This window comes from Cuculus canorus, chromosome 6 (genome assembly GCF_017976375.1).
Source record: "Cuculus canorus isolate bCucCan1 chromosome 6, bCucCan1.pri, whole genome shotgun sequence".
NCBI lineage: Eukaryota > Metazoa > Chordata > Aves > Cuculiformes > Cuculidae > Cuculus > Cuculus canorus.
In genome coordinates, this window is record NC_071406.1 from 22,264,084 (window position 1) to 22,285,162 (window position 21,079).

A 21,079-nucleotide genomic window follows, 5' to 3' on the forward strand; every position below is an offset into this window, starting at 1 on the left:
AGCTATTTTTAACATGACTGTAATCTTTACACTACTATTCGGAAATATCAATTAAGAAGAAGAAACATAGGCACTAAAGTATTACTAAAGAATCTGAGTGATGACTCCTCACTCTCTACCAAAATACAGGAGGAACACTAATTGAGATTTGCGCACATCACTGGCCTTACTACTGTATTTTCCTTATATTTTTGTCACAGTCAAACAATTTCACAATGTGAACTTTAAGAATGATGCATTATGCAAAACACATGCAGCTGTCTTTAAACTGATAGTCCAATCAGACATATTTTGCAGATCTCACCAGAGTAATTTATTTACCCCTCACTGCCCAGAAGTTTAAATTACTACCTCTACATGTAACAGGTGACTGGTTAGCATGGTCAACACCTGTAGCCTACTTCTGCAAAGTAACAGATTAATTTGTAAGTCTTTTTAATCCCAGTTATTTACTTTTTCTTTAAGCTGACTAGGAACCGACACACTCTCAGTTCCAGCCCTTTAGCATCAAGGCCAATAACTAGCATCTCCAAGCAGCAACTTCTTAAAATACTCAAAACAAAGTGTCAAGGACACATCTGTCTGTGCCTTGAATTTTATCATTTCTGTCTGCATGAAAAAATGTCACTTGGAAAATGGAAAACACTGATAGCACTCAATTTTTACGTTTAAATGACAAAAAAATTTCAACATAGGCAATACGTGAAAATTGGATCAGTGAATTCAAGCAGTTATTCTCAGGATCTAGACTCAGAAGGGGAAAACATATGATTTTTTCCATTTGTTTTAGACACATCTTTAAATACTAAAGGTTGAAAAATGTTTTTCTTGTCAGCTAAAGACTCCTGTAGGAAAAAAGAAATGATCTTTAACTAAAGGAGAGGCCCCTAAACCAAAGTGGATCAAGAGAAGTTCAATACGTATCAGTGAAATTACAAGAGTAGGAAACCAGAATAAGAACTCCTCTAGATCAGGAAAACAGAAGGAACGTTGCATAAACACAGAATGGGCCCTTCTCTGGTGACTTTACCAAAAATAAATTGGGCAATTGTACGACATCTTCATAGGCAGTGGTGCAAATTTTCCTAACATCAGCAAGTCCTCAGTGAGAATATAGCTGCTGAATATACTGAGTGGTTTTTATGCTGTTATTTGAATAGAACTCACACAGACAATATCTGAGAATTTATGTAAAAGACTGATTGAAATGTTAAACTTACAGCTGTGGTAAATTTGGTCTAACAAAAGGATCGTTTTCTGCCCCATTCACAGCTTTATTTTTCCTCTGCTTGGGTTCAGAATTGGCAGATGGTGCCTGAGAATTATTTGTAGTTGGAGGCTTTCGCTTGGCCAGGAGCTTTCTTTGCCTTTCAATGTCTTCCCTTTGTTGATTCACCCATTCTTGCTGCCTGTAAACCCAAAAAAAAGCTTTATTAAAATTTCATAATTTTGCATTTTTTCAAGAACTATCTTTTAACTGATAAAGCATTATGAATTTTTTAGAAAACTTACTGTACATGTGAAAATGTTTCCTAAGAAAAAGAACATCAATGCTCTTCATAAGGTGGAAAAAATCTTGCTGAAGTTTTAGCACAAGTTACTTTTGGGGTGTTTTGGTTTGGGAGTTGTTTTGCTTTCAAAAGCGTTACACATTATTTCTTTACTAGAAAAAAGAAAAAAAATGTATCCAAGCTGATGGATACCTTCTTTTATACCATCAAAGGAAATTTAACAGCGTCAATAGAGAGTACTTGTTTTTTATAAGCCAAATACTGAATTTGTTTTGACCACAAACAATCACCTTGGTTATACAGCAAACAGTTGGATCTTTTATGCAAAATGCATACACAGGTTGTTTTTAAGACTGCCTTTAAAAAAAGCCCAGCGCCCTAGACAATCACACACTGCTCAGACTACACACTGCCCTTCAAAACCAAAAATCTTGGTGAACTACTTTTATCTCTCTCTCTCTCCAAAGACTGAACCAGACTTGTCACCAAAGAACACCTTTTGAGGCATTGTGTAATTATTTTACCATTATCGCTGATGGTCTCCCACAGCCCTTCACCTTGGCCCCATCTCTGCTGAAACACCTGTTGCAGCCGCATTTTTCCAGTTGGCTGCTTTTCCCCCCTCCACTTGCACTAGACCCAATCTGAGGGTGCCAGATTCGTCGCTGAGGAGCTGGATGCCTGAAAAAGCTGCTACAGCAATGGAAGCAGAGGCAGCACCTACGCGACCAATAAGAACCTCACAGACCTCATCTGCCCCAATGATCATCAATGATACACGGTTAGCTGCTTCAAAAATCACTGATTTAGTTTTGTAGCTATTTCTAGCAGCTGAGCTGAACAATTGTGTGCTGCTTATTTAATACACTCATACTTTTTTAAGGATAGCCAAAATCTAGTGAAACCAAACTGTCTTTTAAAAGACACCCAGCCTTACTATTCCCTCAATTGATTAGGAAGTACTGTTTTCTCAGGCTTCAAAAGGCAAAGCAAAATACAACGTATGAAGGCCACTCCAATCCTAGAATCTTAGTAATAAAAAAATCCACTAGAGGGAACTAACAATTAGTGAGAATTTTAAGAACATGGCATTGACTAACTTCACAAGATTTTGAAAAGCAAAACCATCCGTCCACTGTTCAGTAAATGAAGCACCATGACGAACTGTCATAAAATGCCCCAGGCGTAATCTGTCTTGCATGCTCTTCTCTCTGCTCGCCAGCTTCTCCTGGGTGCTCTAATAAAACAAACAAACACAAAATCATATTTAATAATACTAAAGTGTTCAAAAAGTCAGTAAAAACACTCAACTTTTTTTCCCCCCCAACAAGGAGAGATAAAAGGAGACTAGATGACAATATCTGTGATTACTTTACTCCACCTATTCTAATTTCTGTAGAACTCAAACATCTGCAGTTATCAGAATTGGTATTAATGAAGATTTCTGCACAAAACCCCGAGTCGGACCTTGTCTTCCTATAAAGTTAGCTGTTCTTCATAATTAACAAAACATTTTATTTGTAAATACAGCAAAACACACAGCGTATCAGCATCATACGGACTTGTAATTAAGATTATGTGTGTACCAGTCTATTATACTAAATGAGCCCACTTAGATATCAAAAAGAGCACACCTACTATACTCAGCACAGAAACTCCATTGGCAGAGCATCTATGTTACAACTTGTACCAAACTGACTGAGCTCAGGAATCTGTGTGGGAATGCACCACAGGTAGACTTAACTGCACTCAGCTATTCACTTACAGCAACACAGATCCAGTCATTACTACCATCAACATCGTTGGGATGTGGTAAATTACTAAGTCAGCCTACACTGCTTCAGCACAAAAAGAAAGAGCACTGTGAACAGTACTGAAGGAGATGAACTTCTTTAACGCTTACGAACACTTGCTTCTTAAGAAATGCCTCTGGCCCAAAATTACACACACAGAAAAGAGTGAGACGTGGACAGAAATAAAGATATTTCTGCAAACGAGACTTCCAGACTGAAGAGGTGGCCTGTGTGGCCTTTTGCAGGAAACAGCCGATGTGATATTTGCATTCTGAAGCTGCCCACCTAGCATCATGCTTAACAGATCTGACGCACATTCTCCTTGCCTTTCCCTCATGCTGGAACCATAATTTATTTATGGCATGCTAGCAAGGAAACTCTCCCTAATCCTCCAACAGACCAGTTTGCGCCCTTGCATCTGACAGCAGCAGCTAGCATTAGGGAAGAGACCTGGCTGTTTACCTTAAACTTTTTGGTATCCTACTTTATAATAAGCTGATATTCTACTCGCTTTTTTGTTAATTTCTTTAAAAAAATCAGGCTATTTTAAAGATGAGGGAGAGTATTCTTGTCTTTTAAGAAATTGCTGCTATTTTACAAATAATTTGCATTAGAAGTGAAATAAATATTTCCTTCATAGTAGTATGAAGGTTAAGGGTCACTTTCACTTCCTTGTTTCCATTAATTCTGAGCTAACACATAATTTTATCATTTTACATCCAAAATCATCTCAGTTACTTAAGCGGCTCACACATAGATTTCATCCTTCTCTTCTCCACAAGGGACTGCGTTCAGAACTTTTTTGATCCACTGTAGTCTTATTCTTAAACTTTGCCCAGAAAATTTGCCACATACTAAATTCTTGTCTTCTATACTCTGCTGGATCTGAATTACTCAAAATAGGAAAACTGCCCTTAAATTAAAAAAGGCACAATTTCCACAATCAAAAAAGGCTCAATGTTTTATTTTGCCTATTCAGGCTTATAAAAACACCTACTGTCAGACAGAGACCACACACATGAGGCTTCAGTCTCAGAGATTAACGTGAAAAAGTTAGAAGTGAAAAGAAGGAAACAGAATGGAATTCTATATCATCCTCGCAATTTTTATCAAAGATTTTTAAAGCAGTAAACTTACCTTTTCAATGAGAAGCTTCTTGCTCATTGAAATACATTTGTTTAACCTTTCTTTATATTTTTCAAGTAGCTTTTGTTGTTCATCTATTTGTCTTCTAAGATCACAGTTAGCCTAACAAATACACACAAAATAAGAAAAGATATATCAAAACACTATTATTTAATTGGCTGTCACAAAAAATCCCAAGTATCTACCTTCATATGACTAAAGTAAAGAACACGTGTGTGTATACATCTAGAGACAAAAACCTCATTTCACAGATCTATCCCAATATGCAGGACACCTTGCTTCCTCTTTTAGTTCCTTCACACTGCTGCCTTCTGTATTACAAAGCATTCAGCATATAGATAATGTATAAAAGCAATCACTTTTCCAGTCCTCCAGCGTTAAACCAGAAGTTTAATTTAGCAAAAAGAAAGGTTAGGTTTGTTTAGCCCATACTATTCAACATGTGCTAAACCAGCCTACGTGTACAATTCTGTAGTCTATGATTGCACGGGTTGATACGAACATGTCCACATACAAACAACAGTAAACAGACTGCAACTCGTGAACACAGGGTTTTTTTGTTTCCTATTTCATATTTCAACATATCACCTCTCCAACACTTCTTTCAAAAATGCAAGCATTGAGATTTTTTTTTCTGAAAACAAGTCTTAAGAGCACAGCAGAGCGCAAGTTCCTTATTAAAAGTTGTTACTTATTGCTTGTAATAATTCCTGTCACTATCAATATCATTCTGAAACTGCCACCGGTTGTCCCACTGATAACTGCTATTCACAACTAGAACAACAAAAAAACACTTGTTACATTAAATAATATGATGAACTTAAGGAATTAATCAACTGCCTGCAAAACAGCATCATCTCTCTAAATACTTCTATAAACACACTTAATCACTAGCAGTCAGTGACACAGAGGCAGAAAAAAACCCTTTCGCGTTTCATTTTATAGAGTTCTTGGATTTTCAGAAAAAAATATACAAAAACTAAAAAATCGTTTCATCTTTTAACGTAGGTAACAGCAGGGCAATTTTTAAAACCAAGAATTACTCAAACACCTAAAGTATTTGCCTCAGATTCACTGTCTGTTGTTCTGAATAAATATCTTTACCCCACATGTAACACTTACCCTGAGTAAGTCATCAATACGACCTTCTTTCTTTTCCAAGTCTTGATTTTTATTACTTTCTAGTGCAGCTAATTTCAGCATTGTGAGATCAGTCTAGAAAGAATATTTTTAAATATTTATCCTCTCCTTCAACAATTACAGCATTAGTTTTCTCATTTTTGTTATGCAGAGAAATAAACTACTTTAAAACATTCAACAAGACCAGCACATCTTATTTTCATGTGTTTTAAAAGAGACATGGGAGGTTCTTATTCAAAACCACTTTCCCTCTTCATGAGGATGACTGAACAGTTGGGACAAACCAATAACAGTGTTAAGAATTTCCTTACTAAGTGAAAAGTTATTGTTCACCAAAAAGCGTATAAAACAGGTCAAGAAGGTACATGTCAGCTAATTACTTTACATAATCTATGTTGGGTCAACAGGTGAAGCAGCTTTGTTCTGACTAACTTATGAAAGGGAACGGATCAAGTCAGAAATGGCAGAGAGGATAAAATAGGTGCCTTTGGCTTGTAAAAGTCATGACAGAACTATATCTTGATCATTTTGATTTACATCTCATTTTTCTTCTTCAGTGTCATATTTTAAATGCAATATGACAACAGCAGCTGTCACTTCAAATACTGCCTGCGAGAGCAGCCTCTCTCTAAGATCACACAACAGCTAAAATCTTGAGCAAAAGCATACCAACAACATGGTCACCTAACTCCTCATGATACGACACTGGAAGCAGAGCAAGCACAGAATACAAAACCAATCAGAGATATTTAAATTATGAGCCACTAAACTTAACAGAAAAATGCTCTGGTGGTTTGTAAAATGGAAAGCTTTTGAAAGCCTTTAAGAATTCAGAAGTTCAAAGAAATAAATGTAAAGTGATACAGAACAGCTGTACTCAAAAATAGTTACCTGAGTAATTTTAAAAGATAACTGCTTTGGTTGTGTGATAGGGTGGTCCCCAAAAGCTAATGAAGTAGGAGAAGGACTATTCTGTCGAACCTGAAATGGATGAAAACAAAGGATTTTGGACACAACTGCAATATTCAATTATGAACATAGCCTTGTTTACAACTCTTGGCAAAAAAAATCATACAGAGTAGAGAAATAAGGTCTCTTTATTACAGAAGGTACTACTTGGAGCACCGTATTGAGAATTATCACTACGCTGTTACGTATCACTTGCAGTTTAGAAAGGATGCAATATATTCTCTGAGAAAACAAAGTCACTTTTGGGAAACAGACTGTAAGGTTATCTATGAAATAAATGGGATTATAAAAGGCAGGTCCTGCAAATTAACCTGATCTCCTTCTATGACAAGATTACCCACTTAATGGATGAGGGAAAGGCTGTGGATATAGTGCGCCTGAACTTCAGTGAAGCCTTTGACACTATTTCTCACAGTATTTTGCTTGAGGAACCCGTTTCCACTGGCCTGGACAGGTGTACCCTCTGCTGGGTTAAAAACTGGTTGGATGGCCGGCCCCAAAGAGTGGTGGTAAATGGAGTTAAATCCCGTTGGAGGCCAGTCACAAGTTTTGTCCCCAGGGCTCAGTGCTGAGTCCAGTCCTGTTCAATATCTTAATCAATAATCTGAATGAGGGGATTGAACATAACCTCAGAAAGTTCACGGATGACATGGAGCTGGGAGGAAACATCAATCTGCTGGAAGGTAGGGAGGCTCTGCTGAGGGATCTGAACAGGCTGGATTGATGGGCTGGGGCCACCAGGATGAGGTTTCAGAAGGCCAAGTGCAGAGTCCTCACACAACAACCCCATGCAGCGCTACATACCTGGGGACAACTGGCTGGAAAGCTGCCTGGCAGAGAAGGACCCTGGGGGTGTTGGTTGACAGTGGCTGAACATAAGCCAGCAATGTGCCCAGGTGGCCAAGAAAGCCAATAGCATCTTGGCTTGTATCAGAAACAGCGTGGCCAGTAGGAGCACGGAAGCAATTGCACTCCTGTATTTGGCACTGGTGAGGCCACACCTCGAATGCCATGTTCAGTTTTGGTTGCCTCACTACAAGAAACTAACTGAGGCCCTGAGTGTGTCCAGAGAAAGGCAACAAAGCTGGTGAAGGGGCTGTAGCACAAGCCTTATGAGGAGCAGCTGAGGGAACTGGGGTCGTGTAGCTTAGAGAAAAGGAGCCTGTGGGAAGACCTTATCACTGTCTACAGCTACCTGGAAGGAGGCTGTAGAGAGTTCAGTACTGGTCTCTTCTCCCAAGTCACAAGTGATAGGATGACAGGGAATGGCCTCAAGTTGCACCGTGGGAGAACAGACAATAGGAAGGATTTCTTCACTGGGAGGGTTATTGGGCACTAGGACAGGCTGCCTAGGGAGACGGCTGAGTCACCATCTCTAGACGTGTTCAAAAGACAGGAAGATGAAGTGCTTTGGGATATGATTAGTAGTGGACAGGTATGGTTGGGCTCAAATGTCTTTTCCAACCCAGCGATTCTATGATTAAGACAATACAAGACTGACATAAGGTCAATATTGTCTTACATAAACTTATTTTTCTGATTTGAAGCTTTCACAACTCAAAAAGAATGAGAGTTATTTTTTAAGTAGCTATTTCCCATGGGAGAACCGGAAAGGGGAAGCTAGTGCAGAACAGAACACAACACAAATCCTGTTAATGAAAGTTCCCAAAACCCACTAGTTTGAGCGAATGAGACTATTTTCAAGTCAAATTCCAAATTCCACAATCTGTATTACACTCCATATTGTCAGCAAGAAGAAGAGGACTCATGAAGTTGAAGTATATGGAATAAAAGTTGAGATCTACCACCAGACAGAAAAAAAAAAAATAAAAAATCCTTTCCGTAAACGTAAAATCCATTTGGCTATTTAGAATAACATGTGGGTATGCTAAAAAGTGAAACTGTGCATGTGAGGAGGAAAAAAATCAATTAGCATGACCAATGAAGAGAACTTTAAAAGGATACGGGCAAATTAGGTGTCAATTCTTTAAAAACTTATGATTTATTAAAAACTGAGCTTTTAGAGTCCTGACTGAGGGGCTCAGTTTCCCTGTAAGTTATAAAAATCCTCCCTTTTTTGTGTTAGACTTATAATAGGTGTCATTAGAACATTTACTCAACATTTTACATATTCTGTATTTAAAAATGATGTTGTATAAAAAGAGTCCCAGAGTTAAGAGAAAATTTTAGTTTTAATATTTAACTTGTTTTTTTTTCCCTGCTGAAAGAGTTAACTTTTTCTCTGGATTCTTCCCTTTGAAAACTCTTCCCCTTTTCAATTATGCTAATTTTAGACTATTAAAGTATCTCCAGCAGTTATGAAGTTCATGAACTTACAGAAGAAGGAGCGGAATGTGAATTCTGAGGAGATCGAATTGCGGGAGGTACGCCTCGCACTGGACTAGAGCCGTTTCCACCTTGGTACTGTAGAGAAGATATGGCCCTCCAATTAGTCAACCTTCTTATCAAAATACACTATACACCTACTGATTGATACAGCTCATCTGTACACAGAATCTGGAAACCAGACTGTATTACTATTAATAGTGTAGCCTATGGCCATTTAAAGTAAATGGTGAAAGAAAGCGGCTTTTGTATTTTAGCTCAGGCTGCATCAAGAGACCAGAGACCAGTACATCTCTACTTCAAGGTTTAATACTCATAAACTTAAATAAAGGAAAAAAAAGTATCCTCTCAGGAGGCCTGTCCATTATAAGCAAAAATTTTGTAACATCCAAAAAAAGCTAAAAGTACATTTTAAAGCTAAAGCAAATTTACAAACACACAAAAACCCTACCTCAAAATAGTCACTAATCTTGTGACCACGTGCCCCAATATTCTTTCCTGAAACAAATACATTAATACATTAGAATTGGTTAAATAAATTACTTATAGATGTGTCTTGTGTTTTTACCTATACAGTAATCATAGCTAAGTCTTACCACTTCTTAATTAGTTGTCTTTGATGTGCTAATATGTGATTTCCCTGTGAAGATATTTAAGGGACTGGCCACAACAAAGAGATTGCATATCCCACTCATTGAGAAATCAGAAATTAAGTAACACTAACTCCTAAACCAGATTACTGCAGATGTAGCAGTAAGCCTAGACCTCTTGTAGATAACAGGAAACTTGTCTCTCATCCTACAGACACCTCTCACTCTAAGTCCCTCCTGTTTTCAAGCACTACCTCAAAGTTCACCCACTTCCAAAATACCAAATTAACCGAGTTTATTAACATTACATACTCAAAGTGAGTTACTGTGCCCAAATGTTCAGCCCAAGGATTTCCCTAGATGCCAACAACAGCGTGGGCACAGAGGATAGATAGCAAGTATTCCCATTCCTCCCAACTTGATTATGAGTCTGCTAACTCACAGGGTTAACTATGGAGGTAAGCAGAGCAGAATGAGACACTAGAATTTGTTTTATCTTAATCATTATTGAGAAATCAGGAGCATCAATGTGAGTTAATCTTTCTTCAACATGAAGTGCTTACCCATACAAGGCATTCCAAAGGCTGCACCAATGCCTTACCCAATGGCATAAATACTTTCCTCTATTCGGCCCTAAGATGACTGATAAATCTTAAGACCATATTTGTCTCTTGTACAGATCACACTACCTGTTAGGAGACATCTTGAAAATGGACCATTGTTCAGAGCTTTTTTTCTTTATAGAAAGAATTTTTTTTGTGATAAACCAGAAGATTATTACCAATAAGTCCAAAAATGTAATTTTGACTTTTTGGCAAACATTTCCAAGCTTTTCTATTGCTTCAGCCCCGGAGATTTTTTTCCTAGTCCAATATGCCTCTGTTGGTACTGCTGCATAACTTTGTGTCACCAAGAAACACACAAAGAAACACAAACATTGGGAAGCCCTTTTTGTGTCAAGACTTTTAACAGAAATATTTAGATAAAATAATTCGACACCCTAGAACAGCTCACATGTTAAAGTACGTATCACTGCTATTGCATTCTAGACAGTTCTTTACTTACTCTGTAATTTTGCTAGTTATTTCTGCCTTCATGCTTAATTCTCATATAACGCTTTATCAAATTAAAATTTGCTTTAATCCAGATAAATGAGACAGACTGAATTCCTTTTCAGCACAGAAAAATCTATTCTACATCATGATACAGAACCCTGCACTGAAGAAATACATCAAATTATTTAGGCACAGCCAATTATGAATAGACTTAAGCTGATTTTACCCCACTTTCCAATTACCTCCATGTTCTAAACAATATTTTCTTCAACATTTATGGATTATTTTGCCTACTGCAAAGTCAAAATCCTAGGTATGCAACATACAAGAAATGGATCTGTTGTTTCTTTTTTCAAGGCAATAGCAGTATTTGCTGTGCGTCAACTGTACTGTATCACTCCAATATGCTGCAGTTTCCTAGGCCAGTTCCTTGAGAATACTGCAGTGCAGACTATTCAGTTTCACTGCTGCTGACAGCAAAATAGTAATTATAAGACACTATATATGCTAAAAAGTTCCTAAAATTTCTGTCATCTCTAATTTCAATTCTCATTGGTAGCAGAAAGGATAGGCTAATAAAACAATGGAATTAGGAAATTTCATTCAAGTTCTTTGAACAAAGCAGGTCTCTATGAAGCAACATTTAAAAAGAAATTAATTTTACTCAAACTACATAATTCTTCTACTAACAACACGCTGCATCACGAAGACTTCCAAGTATGAAGCCCATTGACTTGTACCCATTTTCCAGATCAGTTAGAAACCAAAAAAAATAATATCAAAACTAATTCTTCTCCTCCTTTGACGAATTCTTGTCTTGAGGTGAAATTTCTACCATTCCTCCCCCAAAGGTCACATTAAAGAGAGGAACAACAAAAAATATGCTTTGTAAATATTAAATTGGAAATCGGTCTCATCCCGATTTCCCCATCCCTCTAGGCAACTGCAAAACTACAATAATCCATAGAAATGAAGAATAACATTCAATTTTTAAATATACCTGAAAAACAAACAATTCAATAATATATCTGTAATTTGTTTCACTCTTACCTACTAGAATGAAATACAAACCACAAAGGTATTTTGGATGATAAAAGCCGCTACAATTTTTTAAAACTATACACAGTTATAGCATAGCTGCAAGTTACATGGGCAGTAACACAGGATTCTTATGGGAAATGACCAGCCCAGCTCAGGTTTTACTTGCTCATCCCTTCCAGTGACAAACAGGGGAGGGGTGTTCATACACAATTTATCATCCAAAACCCAACACCAGTATTATGCCAGGAAAAAAACAATTTTTTTAAGGCCAACAGTCAAAACTTTCTACATTATAATTTAATTAAATACATGCAGTAACCATCTAATTGATTTACATTTCAGTTTACCTTGGCTGCTTTCACTCTGAGTGTCTGCTTTTCTTTTTCTTCCTCTGGAAGGTTCTGACTGCTTCTTCTCTGGAGTCTACAAACAACAAAAAGAACACGATCCAAAGGTAGCATTATTTGTTGATATTATTGCTATACTATTGTGAAATAAATTTAAATCTTCATTCATAAAACATGAATTTGCAGGGATGTAACTTGGGATCACAGTTAAAGCAGAAAATACGATCCTTAGTCAATCAGGTAAATACAAGCTAAAAGAGATATTTAAGAAATTGAGAATTAATTCTTAAGTAATTTCCCAAAAGGCAATTCTGCATATTTATTATTAAGCAATTACAGATTTACATTCATTTTGGCATCTATAAACACCCAATTTGGTTTTTCACTGACGGCTACATTTTACCACGATCTTCATATTATAGTTGTGGGTATCTTAAAGCTTAATACCTAGTGAAATAAGCTGACTGTTGAAGAAGTTTTCTACACAAAGATCTAGTACTTCAATAGAAAGCAAGTAACGTTACACATTTGCAGATATATCAGAAAAAATATTTTAGAATATTATGTATGTATATATATCATATATATGTAAGTATATACATGTATCTCAAGGAAGTCAAATAAAAACATCATTGATAAGTGAAAAAATACAAATCCGTGTTAAAAATTTATTTCAGCAATAATATATTTAGTTGCCTAGAAACTACAATCAGCACATACTACACAGATAACAAGAAATGGCTGTGATCAGAAGCATCTCTAAACTATATTTGCTCTCCCTTGATCTGAGGATTCAAACCAGTTATTCTCCCCAGTGTGAGTTAAACTCTACAAGCTGCTTTGTTTCAAGGAAAAGATATTGCAGCTGTGTGTGTATTCAGGCTCCAAGGAGCCTCATACCAGTAGCTGGAGAAAGCATAGGAGCCATTACATGAACTCTGTTTTACAATCAGGAAATCAATGGTCCCCAATATATTGCACTAAATTTGAGATCACTGATAAGATGTGTCCCTTTCTGTGATACTATTATTTTATCATTTCACTGTATTCTCTCAATACAGCAAATTATATCAGAATTCAAATTTCAACCCATCACTAAAAGCATTTCAAGTGTGTTTCGGTTCTGAAATTTTCGTTGATATCTTCAAATGAAGATATCTTCAAATGAAAACTTACGATTTTAGCGAAAAAACACTTTCAGTTACCTGCGATCTGTAGAAAATTGGCAGTCTAGAAAAGAACAGCCAGAACAAGAAAGGTCTTCCTTATCTATACCATGTATTTAAGTTTTAGCTCTGTGGATAGCTTCATAATATCATCTTTGGAAGTTTTACAATTGCAACCACAGTATTATCAAGCTACAAATGAAGCTCAAATTACATACATTTTATATTAAATAAAGTCTTCCAAATAAAATCTGCATCTTTTATAGTGCTGTCACACATTAGCAAACTGTACAACACAGACTCCTGGAAATGAAGTTATCTCAAGACCATCATATTCTAAAAGCAGGAAGCCTAGCTTAGAAATATTACTTTAATAATTTGCAATTACTGCCAGGTAAATAGGTATCACTAAGCTATCTTTCCACAAAACTAAATTGCAAGTATTTAACCAAGCATTTTAATGTTATTCTTATTTTCCAGCTTCCATTTTTGCAGTTACCGTTCAAACACAGTTTTACCTACCATATCAAGCAAAAAACATTGTTTAAAAGCTAATTAATGACTAAATGGTTAAGATCTTCCCCACCAAAATTAGTTTCTAACTACAGTGACTATTGTCTCGTATTTAAAAAACAGACATTTAAAGCGGTTCATACTTCTAAAACCAAAACTCAAATAACTCATAAACGTGTATTTCCTTAATCTCTTCTGGTTTCTTTCAGTGTTTAATTTCACCCTCCAAACTAAAAAAGTATTAGCACACTAATGAGGTTATTAATGAGGTTACTCAACAAGGTCATGTTCACCTTCTCCAAGTACAAAATTCACATGGTCATGCACAGCGCACATCACTCACTAGAAACTGTTCTCTAAAATCCTTTCTAATGAATGGAATCATAAAAATTACAAGAAACTGAAGACTAATGGGGCTGAGGAGTATCCTCTTTTCAAACAAGAATGAAGCTGCTTTAGTCACTTCAGAAGGATTTACATATAGCCAAGATTATTATTTCATAAGCAAGATAAAATAGTTTTGAAGTTATCAAAAGTTAGATGGTAAAGCTATGCTCAAGTTACCCAGAGCTTGGCAGATTAGCAAAGCCTCATACATCATGGTCTTGATCCTAGTTTACCCCTCAATTTTAACGTGCTTCTTCCCAAGTCTTCTCTTCACATTTATAGTTTCAAATCTTAGGTTTTGACATCCTCTTTTATAAGATAAACATTTCTAATCACAATTGTCAACTAGTTAAATCTCCTCTATAAAGATACCCAGATAAGTATTTTCACATATTTTATGTATAGTTAAATATTTTCTACCATTATTGTAGAGCTGGTAACAGCATTACTCAGGAAGGTAGTATTGTGGAGGAAAAAAAAACTAAAATCACAAGTAATAAAAGTTTTTATTTTTCTGCCTCTCAATACTTAACTCTCCAGTATGCTCAACAGTTATGTTTTTTTTTCCCCAGTTGTTAGTATTTGTTATAATGAATGAGATGATGTTTTCCACAATTATTTTCTTCTAAATCTAACTCCTCCCAAACCCTTACGACTACAGCAAACACACACAGCAGTGCTGTTCTCCTCCACAACACATATAAATTCCACTTAGACCAAACCTTTAGTTACTTCTGAAATTACATTTATAATGAGAGTTCTGTATTATTAGGAACCACATCAACTGAACAGCTAAAAGCAAGCAGGGCAAAACATTTAAATAACTAACCAAACTGGACAAATCGAAGCACAGACAAAGTTCCTTTAAATAATCCATTATCTACAAAGAATAGAAAATACTATTTACAAATAAAAGAATGCATTTGTAATCAGAACAAGGAGGAGTGAGCTACTTTAGTGAGGAACAGTGGGGAAGGCCAAACTATTGGAAGACTACCAAAAGCACTAGTTCATAATCTCTAGCCAATTTAGAATTTATCTTAACTACAAATAGCTAATATGCATTCAAATTAAGACCTATGTGCCACAGCAACAAGGCATTTAATAAAATAAAATAATGTACACATTTAAAAAGAAACTGGAATACAGGTCTGGATATTAAGATCAAACATCCAGCTAACGTTTATCGCTCACAGTGCTGAAATGAATTCAGAATAAGAACGTGGCTTCAAGTTATTTTGCAGATCCAACTTTACCTCCGCGGAGTACCTCAATTAAAACTATTATTGAGATAAGCTGCCCCTCTTCACATATCCATCAGATGGAAAAGATAAAAAATACTAAAATTCCAATAGTTCTGTTTTCCACAATCCTAAGTACAAAACATATAACAGAAAAAAATTCACACCAGAAAACCAAAAAGAGGGATGTGTGGGAAGCCTGTCTTGATTTGGAAACTAAACATGAAAGGTTTGCTTTCTTTCCATGTGTCACAATGTGATGAAAGCACAGAATGATGACATGAATCTATCATCACAAATTGATCAGAAACTGACATTCTTGCTAGAAAGCAATTTCAATGATTCTGAGACTTGAATTTCTGATTTTTTTTTCCCCTCTCAAAATCTACTGTAATAAAACAGTACTCTCTTAACATCAAATGATAGCACTCCTTCCTGTAAGAGCAAGTCCTTGTATTTCCGTACTACCATCTACAAGATGAATTCCCCATTACAAAATCTTCATTGTCATATCATTAAAAAAAAAAAACATTAAAAATCCTACAACCTGTTTTCACTATAAAGGACTAAACTGTACTTTTTATAGAATTACAGCACATAAATAACTACATGTTATTTTAAGAACAAAAATCTAAAAACTTATTAAAATATTTGGTATTACAATTATAATCTAATTTAATTCAATACAGCTGACAACTTCTGAAAATAGGTCAAAAAATCGTATTTCATTATTCAATGTCATTAGGACTCATCTTCCAGAAAAGAGAAGAAACCTGGAGCACTGTGCACTGGAGGACGGAAGGTCCATGCAGGGACTTTTCTAAAAAGACATCTATCTCTATTTTATTAATTAATCCAAGTTTTAGAACATATATATTTTTTTAAACAAGTTATCGCTACCTAGAAGCATGGTTTGAGTTTAACACAGTGTGTGGAAACTGAAGATATAGGGTGAACTTTCAAATGTAAAAGCTTTGGAAAAACCTTGTCTGTCATGTATACAACTGTAAAATAATATTTTTCTACACCAAGAAGTTATTATGTGCATAGTCAGTTTCTGAGATAACTCGATTACTCACAAACACATTTTTCTGTCAATGAATTGCAATAATGCATCATAACCTTCAGGCTACTGCAGCACTTATCCATTCCCACATTTATATCAGAATTGCATCACTGCAACACTGCACAAAGTATTTCTAGGAAAGGCCGTGAAGAAAAACAACAGACAGACAGATTCTTCTGGTTAAGAAAATAGTCTATTTACTATTTGAAAGGAAAATGCAGCTGGGAAAGGCATGAGGAAAAAACATAGCACAACCTTTTGCAAAGGGGAAGTCATGAAATCATACACATAGAACATTATTATTTATAAGTCATCAGTCTTAGGAACCAAACAAATTCACTTGCTGGTCGGCTCAGTAAAAAGCAAACATCACATTGTGCCTCGTACTGACTGAATGAATGCCGAGGCCTCAAAATAAAGCTTTAACATGTGAAAATAACATCGAAAGCACATTCCAAACAGCTCTCCACTGGCATGACACATACTGAAACACAGGTCTAGCCTGAGCTAGAAATACACTCTTGCTTACAATGGGTATAATCTTATGAATGCAATCTGTGTTGTAGACAAGCAAAACTGTCAGAGGGACTCACTGACCCCAAAACAGGTAATCTGTAAGAGCTGCATTAGCGCGACTCTAGCAATGCTGATCACCCACAGGAACATTATCTACTCCAGGGAAGTCTGCACACTAAAACCTAGTAGGAATACAAATCCTTTTTTTGATTATGAAGTGGTACTAGGTAAGAAAATACACAGCGACTACTGCAGCTTTTACAAATGCAGGTGATTGGTATTCTTTGACCTTGGATTAAACTCGGATTTTTAAAGAAAACATAGCGAAATAGTTTATAGGGTATTTCCAAAGATGCATCCAAAGACTAGTCGAAGTTTATCTAAGCTGATGAAAACCTTATTACTTATTAAACAAACGACAGTGAATTTTAAGCATTTTCAGCTTCAAAAGCTGTAGGTATCCTCACAGCACAATTACACAGATAATAAAGAACCAGACGCAGCTAGCTTAATGATCAAAAGTACAAAGAAACTTTTATGAAGTCCTGTCTCCTTCTCCAACAGACGGTATCTTTTAGTAATGTAGGCTTTTTCTTATCTAGATGTGTATTTTGCATTTTACTTTAAAAGCTTCTATATAAAAAAAGGTATCAAAGTAGAATACAAGATCATGATTTGTCAGCAGTAATATTCTGAGTTAATAATGAATCTGCCCTGTATACTTACCTCTGATTCTTTATCACTTAAAGATCCCAAGCTTCCAAAACTGTGATTTGAACTTTCGTTATTTGTTGAGGCCTACCAAGAGAAATAAAATACTAAATATTATATACAGATATATAAAATAGCTAAAACACTATTATCACTCACAATTATAACAAATAACAGTAACAAAATTTCATGCTTGCAAGGAAAAGTTGATTAACTATAGATCACTGGTGACTTGCAAGAGAGACAACACGTTTGACAGGTGGATGTTTTGATAAGGCACAGTGAATTCTGTACTTTGATAGCGTTTAAGCCAAGTAAAACGCTGTAACATTAAAACACATTTCAGTCTTATTTGGGAACAGCAAAACATCCACAGAAAAACCCTACTAAATGATTCCACAGAAAAGGCTTAAAAAGTCAATATTACTTAAAGTGCTGGAGACAACTAAAACCCTTTATTTTTCAAAGAAAAAGGGCTTTTGATTTTCAAGACAGACATTAGGTTACTGCAGAGATTTTTTTTTTTTTTAGTCCATTCAATAACAGAAAATTACAACCTATTGACAATATTATTCTACATTCTTAGAACAAACCATTTCCCCTAAAGTAATAAATGTAGAATATGGAGAAAAAGAGAAAAAACTGTGAAATACTCCCAAGTTACAATATTTACTTAGAAATTTTCTAAGTCTGATTTATTAGGAGATCTTTTGAACGCAGAATGGCAACAAGGACATTTTATTGAAATAGTCTTTTCCATGTTCACATAACAAAAAATGCCAACATTGGTTGAGCTTCTTTTTATTAAAAGAAAAAAAAAATACTGCTGGATTATTCTCTTCCACAAAGGAAGGCAGAACAAATACTTTGAAGTGAAATAACAACTAGTTCCAAGGCAAACACTCAGCTTGCTTCAAAGCTTAAATTCCAGCACTGTATCAGTTTGCAGGACAGTACCAATCTGTGGCATCCTCTGAATAACTAGATCATCTCTGAATTAAAATTTCTGGAGAAACATGAACTAAAACCACAAAATTCCCACATGTTCCTACCCCAGGAAGTCTCCAGTACAGAAATGCCAACATGTAGCTCTTCCTTGCGATGTCTCAGTATTCAGTCATCAGAGTCAGCCAAGACAACAACCTCAGTAACCTGTATCTGTATTTCCACTCTTGTTTAATGAAAAACCTTGAAGACGGGGCTTCCCCCCACCCCCACAAAACAATTCCAAAGCTCTTCAGCAAAACAGTAGATAATAGTAGGCTCTCAGAGCAGTAGCCCCAATAAATTAGAGTCCGTCTCAATTTAATTACTAGAAGAATAATGACCTAGCTACAATCTCAGTATGCTCTTGCTAGATTAGCCAAATCAGAATAGGGTATATGTGGATTTGGGAATGTATGTGAAGAGGAAGCTTTCTCATTTTTGCCTTCAAAGCGAAAACTTACACTTGGAGATCATGTTTATACATTGCATTTTACCACTTACCTCTGCACATCAGATAAAAAAAAAAAATTATCAGTTTTCTCAATAAAAACAAGACCAACACTAAAGATTTTATTAAAAAAAAAGCATATTCCAAATACAGCCTAGATCAATTACTACACTTCATGTTATCTGCTTGGATACACTGGTCAGAAATAAAAGAAATACAAACAAAAACTATGTATTTGCCATTTCACTGATACTGGAATAAATCACAAAAATGGATATCGGTGTTCCCATCTATGTTCCTGCCTCCCAAAACCAAACAAAAAAGAAGAGATATTGCACTGTACACTGAAGGTCATTTGTGGTATATTTCTGGTCAAAGGTAAGAAGGACAGTGTCTTACGTGAAGATCTGCATCAATCAGAATACACCGTTAGTACCTTCTGCAGTTACCAAAGCATTTAGTGATATTGATAAAAGATACTCTATCCAGCTAAACAACTGGATGACAGAAAATTATCTGTTCATACAGATCTTGGAACGTACTAGGGACAAGAAATCTGTTTTACACAGCAGAATGAAAAAGGAAATTAGCTGCTTTAAATTTCTTTTTTTTTTTTTTTAACTGGCTAATTTGGATGAACAAACGGAGAAGCTGAAAGTGAAATGTAATTCAGCTAAAAGTGAAATCAACTAACAACAGACAACAAAAAAAGACCTGAATAGATTTATGGAAATTACAAGCAGCAACTCACAGGGGATTAAAATAAAAAGAACCCCAAGAAATTTGATAATTATGTTTAAAGAAAATGTATTACACACATAGCAGTAGACAGATTTTGAGAAGGAAAGGCTGGCAATAAGGCAAGGAACCAACACAGCTGTACCAAAACCTAATAGACTGGTTTATAATCACACTAAAAGTCAAATGAAGTTAAAGGTACAGACCCAGTCATGAGAAAGGACAAATAGTAATATGAATTATGAGCAGTTACATGAGCAATTATATGAGCCAATAAATTAGGGGAGTAAGTAAGTAGTAATAGAGAACCCAAGGGAAAAAAATAAAACAAAGAAAGATTGGCCAGAATTACTCTGTTTGTCTCTATCTAATTTTAATCATGAGATATGGCGAGTATACATTTTTACAGTCAAAATTAGAAGGTCAATAACTAAAAAAACAACAGTGCAACAACCACACTGTGTTAATGCAACCGGATTCCTCTTCCTGACCATTTAACTCACTTCTTGGTTAAAATGGTAGTACCAGAAGTGACATGTCACATATTTTACAGTTTTGTAAGTTACCTTCATGTCACTCTCAAAAAAAAAATTAAGAAGATACGATGCAAGATCAACATGCACCGATTTCAGTTCTTTATAGTTTGTTAATAATCATCAATACATCTCGCATCTCCAGAAATTCCATTAACATCTGCTACCCGGTAGTAAGTATTCTGTTCTGTAATCTAGATAGATAATTAAAATGTGGAATAGGAAGTGAAAAATACTAACTGAGCTTGTGTATAAAATCATGAGAACATTGCAAACACTTTAGAAACAGAATTCAAAGGTACTTTGGTCAAGGGGGAAATGTCCTTGAAAAAAATAGCAGTATACCCTTTTAACATCAGTTTATTAAGTACTACACGTGGTGAAGAACATTCAATTACAAACCGGAGTACTTCTGGCTAGGCAATAGTACTGCAGAAATCAATCCCGGAAGCTGAAGATGGTGACTTGAACAGAATTTGTAATAAAAGCAAATTTATTTGTAGATGCATCAGCTGAAGGGTAATGTATGACACATGGAAGGTAATTAAGCTCTGCTATTTGATGGTCCTAAGGATTTTCCTTAAGTGTTGTTATCCTGGTTTAGATACTAACGGACAAACTGCAGAAAGTCTACAACTAAAATACGTAAAATCGATACAAACGTCTAGTAAAGTTGAAAGAATTTGGCTTTGTTAACCTAGATATATTTATCTTCAAATAAGTCTAATCTTAAAAGTAGAGGTCACACCAGACTCCCTGTGTCTATTTCAAGCAGAACTCTAAGTAGCTGACCATCTGCAGAAGGGACAACTCTACTTTAATACTGAGAAAATCT

At 35.7% G+C, this 21,079-nt stretch overlaps 1 protein-coding gene across 1 annotated transcript in view; it reads right to left on the reverse strand.

The window, feature by feature from the left end:
• TLK1 (tousled like kinase 1) overlaps positions 1-21,079 on the reverse strand; it is a 75,004-nt gene that overhangs the window by 28,347 nt on the left and 25,578 nt on the right. Inside the window, exons 3-11 of the mRNA XM_054069960.1 lie at positions 17,554-17,625; positions 11,939-12,014; positions 9,357-9,403; positions 8,897-8,983; positions 6,482-6,571; positions 5,573-5,665; positions 4,442-4,552; positions 2,612-2,748; positions 1,221-1,409 (exon numbers count right to left, since the gene is read on the reverse strand). Of these exons, the coding sequence (XP_053925935.1) occupies positions 1,221-1,409; positions 2,612-2,748; positions 4,442-4,552; positions 5,573-5,665; positions 6,482-6,571; positions 8,897-8,983; positions 9,357-9,403; positions 11,939-12,014; positions 17,554-17,625 (902 nt within the window). The remainder of the gene's footprint in view (positions 1-1,220; positions 1,410-2,611; positions 2,749-4,441; positions 4,553-5,572; positions 5,666-6,481; positions 6,572-8,896; positions 8,984-9,356; positions 9,404-11,938; positions 12,015-17,553; positions 17,626-21,079) is intronic.